This window comes from Populus nigra, chromosome 11 (assembly GCF_951802175.1).
Source record: "Populus nigra chromosome 11, ddPopNigr1.1, whole genome shotgun sequence".
NCBI classification, from domain to species: Eukaryota; Viridiplantae; Streptophyta; class Magnoliopsida; order Malpighiales; family Salicaceae; genus Populus; species Populus nigra.
This window is the reverse complement of record NC_084862.1, coordinates 6,844,675-6,853,841: the sequence shown is the minus strand read 5'-3', so window position 1 is coordinate 6,853,841 and position 9,167 is coordinate 6,844,675. Positions and strand designations below refer to the sequence as shown.

The 9,167-nt window shown below is 30.9% G+C and overlaps 1 protein-coding gene across 1 annotated transcript; it reads left to right on the top strand.

Moving 5' to 3' along the window:
* The first annotated feature begins 7,373 nt into the window (after nt 1-7,373).
* Nucleotides 7,374-8,958, top strand: LOC133668738 (protein METHYLENE BLUE SENSITIVITY 1-like). Its single transcript, XM_062088717.1, has 2 exons — nt 7,374-7,811; nt 8,684-8,958. The coding sequence occupies exons 1-2, from the start codon at nt 7,501-7,503 to the stop codon at nt 8,715-8,717; spliced, it is 345 nt and encodes a 114-aa protein (XP_061944701.1). The 5' UTR covers nt 7,374-7,500; the 3' UTR covers nt 8,718-8,958.
* Nucleotides 8,959-9,167: the final 209 nt, after the last annotated feature.

Below are 9,167 nucleotides of genomic sequence, written 5' to 3'. Positions count from 1 at the left end.
AGCTCCACCACAAGAAGCCAACACAACCACCAACCGACCACCAAGAGCCACTGTCGGTTTCTCTCTCCTCTCTGCAGCCCCTCCCGTTTTCTTCTTCTTCTTTTCCTTCCTTTGCCACCAACCTCCACCGCCACAACTGACTTTACCACTATCATTTCCATCAACCCAGCTCCTTACCAGTGGCAGAGCAGCGACCATGACCTTCTATCTCTTCTCCTTCTAGCCTTTCTCTCTCCTCTGCAACTTTTTTCTTCTTCTTCCCACAGCCGACTCCAGCCACTATCACCTCAACCGACGCCTCCTGAGCCATCGGTCGAACCACCTCATCACGTCTGAGACCCCCACGCCAAGCAACTTCCTTCTCCTTGCTTTGCCTTTTGCTTCCTCGGCGTGGCCGCTGCATGCAGAATTCATTTCTGCATGCAGCAACTAATTAATTAACCCATAGTTTGGGTCGGGCCAATTATGGCCCAGCCCTAGTGGGTGGGTCTAGCCGGGCCCCTATTTAAAAAAAATCCAAAAAAATCATTTTAAAAAAATTTGTGATTTTTCTCACATATTTTTCTACCAATTATGCATAATATCGGGTTGTATATTTACACTGTAATACAAATCTGGTATTAAAATACCCGGTTTTCTCCAAAATATTTCAAAAAAATAAAAAAAATTCAAAACGTTTTCAAAAAGAAAAAAAATATTTTATTGCATATGGTCAAATCCTAAAATTTTTCCAAGCATATTTTTCATTAAAAAAACAAAAATTGCATCTTTTTCATGTTAAAAAAAAAATCAAAAATGGATATCATAACCAAGTAATTATACTACAGTATAAAAAAAATCATAATGTTTCCAAGTACTATTATAAGCTCTTCATAGTAATAGAGCCTCTTAAGGAACTCCTCTTTAAGTTGATGGTGTGCCTAAACCTTAAAAATATATCTTTATATAAGCATAAATAGTATTGGATAACATGACTGCTCATTCTATAAAGGAAGGAAGAACAACTTAATACACCAATATAATCACCTTAGGAACTGCATCCTCTAATAAAGAAATGGGTGATCATATTGAGAACAATCAAGGTAAATGATTGATATTAATATTTTACCATCTTTCTATTAACCTAGAAGATGTTATCCTATTGGGTTCTATAATGGATAAAGTTTCCTCTTTCTTAATAATAGTAAAAGACCATTATATCAATGCTTCTACATCTCTTTTTTAAAAGAAAGATGTTATGATACCATATCAACCTTTTATAGTGATTCATTCAAGCTAATATGTAAGTCTTTATGGTTACTTAAAGAAAGAATTTTCATTTTTATGTTTTTAATATTGATAGAAATGTTTGTTCCTTGTATTAGGGAACTTTATATATCCTACTCTCTCAAATCTTTACTCCTCCACTAATGGACATTTAATCTTTTAAAACAATTCTTAAGGAAAATGACCAGATAAAAGATTCATTACTAGCTAATATCAAAGAGATTATGACCATTATTACATTAGAAGATAGAATATTAAAAAGGTTGTGACCATTTTTATACTAGAAGACAGTTTTCTAGGTAATAAAGCCTTTATTGATAGACTAAAATAGCTCATAAAGGATATCCTTTCCTTAGATTTCAAAGATTCATCGGATCATAGTGCAAGGGAAGTTTTGGCATAGTTATAGAAGGATATTAATCCTTTTATTAGTATTAAAGATGTTGAAATAAAAGTGTTACATAACTGTAAGACTATCTAATAATCTTTTAAAGGTTAAAGAGAATTATGGGAGACTAAATATTCAATTGTCCAACAAGTTAACTAGTCCTTTAAAAATGCTTCTCTCTAGGTTTAATCATAATAAGTCAACGTGAATTGTATAAGAGAAAAACTAATTAAAGCTGATAAGGGAAATATCAAGGCGAAAACTAATATGGTCTCTATAAAGATTGAAGCCATGAATCATGAAGAAAAATGTATATCTTTCTAGAAGTTAATAAACATCACCTCTACTTTTCTTAAACAGTGAAGACCATTAAGAAATAGAGCTTTGAATGACTATGGATTTTTTAAACTAAATAATCAAACATTTGTTTGGCTATATAGTTTGAAATATCATAATAATAATTTATTTAATAAACCTTTTTGATGGTTTATCTATATAGGTGATAATAGAGCTACTAATGTGAATTAAACCTTTGGTTGAAAGTTCAAGCCTAGTCATTCTATGGTCTGTTTTATTTTTATCACTCTCGGTTATTATCTTTTGGTAATACTTGATGAATTGACAATTTTAAAATTGGTCTCTCATGTTCACGACTTGTGACTAATTGTTGATTAGGTCATGTAAGTGAATGATTAGTTGGCTTATATTAGCCTCAGTGAACCCAACTAAATCCAAGGAAGTGTCCATGAATGATGCTTCAATGAGGTTCCTTGTAAATATTTGCTGAATGAAGATTATATGCCTTTGTTCTATTCAAAATAATCTAGTGACATGAAGGTCCTTTTTGGACAAAGTTTTGATAAAGACCTTTCATCTTCTTGTGGTATATTACTTGTCAATCATTTTATTTTATGTGATTTCCATTTTATTTTGTTTATTTATCATTAGACATTAATTGTGTGAACTTTTTTCAAGAAAACAACCAATACTTCTATTATTTGGTGAATGTTGTCTTTAGAAACCTCAAGGTTCATTTTATTACTTTGAAAATGGGGAGAATGGTGTTACTCCTTTTAGTGTTCAAGATATTCCATATAGAGCTCATATACCTTTAAATGCTAAGAGTGAATAATCAAAGTTATTTTTAGGTATAACTTTTGAAAATAAAAAGAAGATTACTCATTAATATGTAAGATAATACCTTACATGGAGTCTATTTAACCTTAGATATTTAGAGTGAATAACAAAAAAATTGATATAATTTTTAAAAAACATGATAGGTTATATTTTTTTTTTAAGTTTTGAATGTTGGCCTAATAGGCCTTTTAATACGGGTCGAAACCCAATAAGCCTTGTAAATTTGTTTCAATGCTTAATATGCATGAGTGAATGATTTTGATGCCTTTTGGGTTGAAAAATGAGAGTACACAACTAAAAAACAAACCTTGTTTTATACAAATTATATTTTTGAGCACCAACTTGATGATTTAATAGAGAATAAATAGTCAAGAACATAATAAATAAAATATGAGAGCTATTATAAGGGTCTTAGACAAATGCAGTTTTGGAAAACAAGAAATAAAGTTTGAAAGTATTATGAGACTTAGGAATATATAGATCTTTAAAAAGATCTACCTTGGTTGGCATAAGGCTGACCTTTTAAACAAAATTAGACAATCTTTGAATAATAGTGCATACATTCCTCAACCAACATCCAACATCATCAATGTAAAGGTATAAAAAATTAGACACTAGTAATCCATTAAAGGAAAACCCAATATACCTAGTCATGATTGTCAATAAAAGAAACATAATACATAACTTTTAAAGGGTAATAGACAGTGAACCTAATAACATAGCTCACATAAAGGGTATAAAAAGAGCCTTCATTTAGCCAAATGAACCATAATGTAATCTTTCTTTAATTTTTTTGCTTACTAAGGGTAAGCCTTGCCCTTTTAGGCCATCAATACCATAAAATCACTCAATCCAACATAACTTAAACATGCACAAGTTTTAGATCATACCAGTTTCTCGATGAGAATCAATACATATAAAACATCAACACACACACACACACATAGAAACTTAGAATCAAGAAATAAATGATAAAAAGGTAAATACTGGTATCTAGACAAAAATGATGAAAATATAAAGGTATCAACAAGACTGGGTAGCCAAAGATCATAAGGCTTATGGAAACCCTAAACATTAACTAAAAGCTTCTAAGCTATAAAACTTGAAGACCTAAAAAGAAGAGTTTAAAACTTCAAGCTTTGATTGCTATTATCCTTAAAAAAAAACTCTAATAATGATAGTCAATCTGTGTGACTCGTTTCCTTTTACTTTACAACTATACTCTCTCTAAAACTCCCTTCTCTTATACTCTCTTTAGTTTTTTCAAAAAAGCTTTATAACCTAAGAGAAAGTAAGAGAGAGAGAGAGAGTGTGTGTGTGTGTGTGTGTGTGTGTCAAACCTACTTGACTTATGATGTCTAGAAAGACATAACCTTAGGATTAGCAGTAAGCTAAACTTAATCATTCGTAGGATATAGCCAAGAAAGGACATGCAAAGCTAGCCATGGTGGTACAAAATCAAAAATGCTCTCATTCTATTTGAAGGGAATAGTTTGTTTTAGTTTTTTTTTTCTTTTTCAATATTACTATGATTTTCTAGTTTTTTTTTCTATAAATGATTGTAATAGACTTTTAGCAAGTGGAGACATTGATGAATAAAATTAGGTATTTTAAAAGTTTCCTTATAGTTATAGTGTTGTTATTCTTTAAGGGTTTTGACTTGTAATAAATTTCGTTATTTTTCGTTCTCGGCTACATCATTTATAGGTGTGAAGTCTTTATGATTTTCAAGTAATGAAAAACACATATTAAAAAAACAATAGATTGATAATGAAACATAATATATCAACACCAATTTCAATCAATATAAACTTTAGATTTATTACTTGAATTGAAAATTTATGGTTTACCATTTAGTTTCAATTCTCTAGTTTGTTATGAATATTATAGTGTTACCTTTAATATAAACATTTTTTTATTTGTATTAGGACTTATAATTAATAAATATTGTTGAAATTTGCTGATTTTGTTTTTTTCATATAAAACCCCCATTTTATTTGATCACAAGATTATCACAATCTTATTATCAATTAAATTTTTTATTTCATCCATTTAAATGAATAAATTAATACGGGTAACACTTGATAATATTGTCAATTTTTAGGCTATGATTTTATCATCTTCTAGATCATAAACATAACTTAGCCAAGAGTTTGATCTTGGTTGGCCTAAACTCTAAAAACTAATAAAGCTTACAATGAGTGATATCGCAACATATAGGTGACACCTCGAAACCTTTAACATATCATAGCACTCACAACCCAAACAATCGAGTAGATAAGCCTTATTGGCTATATATATAAATTATATAGAAAGAACCTAGATAGTTGGCCAACACTTCGTTGCGGGCCGAACTAATTTTTTTATAGTGTAAAAAAAACAATGCTCAAGCGCTATTAGTGTATTTTAAAGAATGAAAAAAAACCCCACAACTCGACATCATAGAAAGAGAATTGAAAGAAAAAACAACAATGATTACTAATCCCCAAGAATAAAGATGTTGAAGGATGAAATAGAAAAAAAATAATGAAAAAAATCTTAAAAAACAAAGCATCCGCAAAATCGGGTGAGGTCATCAAAAAACTTGTGAGTAGGATCATACAAACGAGATAATCCAATATAATAAAAAAAATTAATTATAAAAAAAATCAAAATTTGAAGGACAAAATAAAAGGAGATAAAAAAAAAGCAACCTAAAAAAATAGGCCACCAGGACAAACCTCTCACCTAAATCACAAGATAAAGACAACCTAATAGAAAAGAAAACCAAAGAAAATAACAAAGTTCATTTTTTAAAATGAAAAACATCGAAGGATGTAATTGAGAAAGAAAACAACGTCAACCCGTGTTAACTTTCTAAATTCATGACCATAACTAGTGACTAAACTATAAGCACTACATCTGGAAAACTACCATTTTAAAACTTAGCACGACCTGATAGGTTGACACGTGACCTAAGTGACTTGCGGCTTAGACCAAGCCAAGTTTCAAAAGAAATTGGAGGAGAATTGATTCAGTATTAAACAGTAAAAAACCCAGGTTGACCCATGTTTTGGTTAACTCGAGGCAAATTTAGTCAAAACAGGGTCAAAATTCATTGACTATTTTCCTTTATTTGTTTTTCAAAATGGTATTATTTTGATTTTTTTAATAAAACAACAAGATTTGGTTGACTTGGGTCAACCCATTTGACCCGTGACCCGATAGTTGTCCTAGATTGACTCTCGAGTAAGGCCTATAAATAATGGGAAAAACCAGACCAAATCCAATAAATTAAATGTCGAATGATGAAATAAAAAAAAATAAGGATAAAAAATAGCAATTAAGAGAATAAAGACCTCATTTGAAAAAAACAAATTGAGATAATACACTAAAATTTTGAATTGAAGGGCAAAACTGAAAATTAACAAATGAATCCAAAATAAAAAATGAAAATAAAAAGAATGAGGACCAAATTAAAAAAAAATAATCAAAATTTTGAATTTAAGGATGAAATTGAAAACAAATTAAAATTTAAAAAAGGGTTAAGAATCAAAATTAGAAATCAAAATATTTAGAGCCAAACATTAAATATTCTTAAATATTGAATTGAAGGGAAAATTTGAAAAGAAAAATAAAATTCATAAAAGAATTCAAAACAAAAAATAAAAATAAAGAGAATGAAGATCAAATATGAAAAAAAAATTAAAAATAAGATCATGGATTCAAGGATGAAATTGAAAAGATATTAAAATTTGATAAAAGAGCCAAGAATCTAAATTAGAAATCAAAATATTGAGGGTTAAACATGTAACATCATAAAATAAAATGATAAATTTTATATAGAAATCAAAAGCCATATGATCAAATTGAAAAAAATTTGATATAATTTAAAAAATAAAAACCAAATATGAAAAATTTAACAATTAAAATACTTTTGATTTTCTGCCAGGGCTGTACATTTTTTAAGGCTCACGAGAAAGAAAGAAAAGAGGAGAAAAAAAAAATATCATCGGAGCTCCATCATATGTGTAGTGGCTATGCGAACCAGACCACCGTGAAGGGATAGGCAAGACACATTAAACTCCACCTCAAATATGGTGTTCGGCTACCAATAAACGTTGTATGTGCCGTTCAAAAAGCATAGCTGGTTCTCACACGTTGGTGTGTGCATCACACACACCAATAGTTTTTTTCTTTTTTTTTAATTTAATCCATGCAAATGTTAAATTGCCCCTGCCCCTTAAAATGTTAACAAAAAAATACATAATAAAAAAACAAAAAAGATCTTAATTTTAATTTTAGATTAATTGATTCTAATAACACTTTAGTAACTATATTATGCTAAGAAAAAAATAAAAACCAAAAGCGCATGGGCTTTTATTGTTAAAAAAAATAATAATTTTTAAAGATATTTTAAATATTACACCATGTAAATTAAAAATTAAAAAAATTCTTTTATTTTATTTAGATTTGTAATAGTAAATATGTCACGCGAAAAATTTTACATTACCTTTGAAAGCATCCTATGAAACTTAAATTATTAAGTATAAAATAATATATGAAATAACTATGTGCCCTGTGAAACACATTAGTTGTTTTAGTTTTTGTATAAATATCCCCGGCCCTCACGCTCAAGACAGCCTCTTAAAAAGCAAAGTTCCTCCTCCCCCTTCTCCTCTAGGGTTTTCGCCATTTATTCAAGCCCAATAAATCAAAGCGAAGCAATTATGACAGGAAAGGCTAAGCCAAAGAAGCACACAGCAAAGGAGATTGCTGCAAAAGTAGATGCGGCGACAACAAACAGAGGTGGAGGAAAAGCAGGGCAAGCAGACAGGACAGGACAAGAAAAAGGAGGTCATGCCAAATATGAGTGTCCTCACTGCAAGATAACAGCCCCTGATATTAAAACCATGCAGATCCATCATGATGCTCGACACCCAAAACTCCCTTTTGAGGAAGACAAGCTTGCCAATCTTCATGCTGTTCATGTTGCTGATTCTTCCAAACCTCGTCCTGGTGTTAAAGGAAGCCACAAGAAGTGAAGTTTATTACAAGAAATAATAACAATAATAATAGTAATTATTATTATTGTTGTTGTTGTTGCTGTTGTTGTTGTTGTTAATTGTATCTTTTCCCTTTATTTTGGTTTCTGGGTATGTTTGTGGTGTTTGGATGATGTTATGTTTTTGAGGATGATGGTGTTGTGAAATAATTTTTTTTTAAAATCTTTGATGTCATATGGGTGTTTTCCAAAATTTATTGCTGCTCTTTTCTGATTTGGTTAAATCTTGGATTTTGTTTCCTATACTGTGATGATGATGATGTTATTAGCTGTGTGTGCAATTAAAATCACTAGTTGGCAATTGATAAGCATGAAATTAGCCACGATTGCCAGCGTAGCAGTGTGCTGCCAGGCAAGGAAGCTAGGCAGTCGCTGCTACGGATGAGGGAAAGTTTCTTCTTCTTTCTCCTTCTCGATGGTAATTGAATAGCCTTTCTTTGGTGCCTTAGGAATGTCGCCTAGTCTAGTAAGGGCAGCTGGAAGGAATGGTCTGTTGGTCTGTGAATGAATAGACTAAAAGGAATGGAATCTTGTAGCTTGTTGAGCTGTTATTCACACTTTTAAAATTCAATATCCAGTCCACGGACTAGGAGTAGGCTTCCAAACACGTGAAGTTCACTATGTTGTTATTTCTTTTGAAATTATGATAATCATCTGCGTAGCTTGACTTGTTGATTGTGCATTACCGTTTGTGAGAATAGAATATTGCTTATCTTGTGGTGGAAGTGTAATAATGTTCAGAATGCATGTTAATATTTCTCTATGATGTTTGCTACAGGAATTTAGAAGATATTTGATTGTGGGTCATAATATGGATTATTTTATTTATCGATTTTGATTATTTTCAGTAATTTTGGGGAAGGAAGTTCAAAATCATCTTGACTGGAGAAGAGGGCTGGCTACTAATTAGGATATTGTCTGCACTTTGGATCATTTAAGTCTTCTACGAAATCCTTCACAGGTATGCCCCGAGGGGATGACTCTAATATATGATCAAATACATTCAAGCTAGGTGGATCACATATAGATCCATCATAGTTTCTAGCTTTGGGAAACAAGTAATGGTTTTCTGTAGTTCTTAACTAAGGTGATAATGATAGTATGGCAGATTGATTTTCATTTATTATTGTTTTTTGTTTCCTTTTGGTATCCTTTATACTTGTGTGATTATCTGCATCCTTTTGCTTTCTTAACCTGTCTTCACACACACAAAATAAATAAATAAAAGAACTTAGAGTTATGGAGGTTGGTGGTCGATGGTTGAAGGTGGTTTCTGATCACCTGGAACTTTTATTTCAATGATAGTGCTCTTGGTGGTCTGCAGGACTGGTA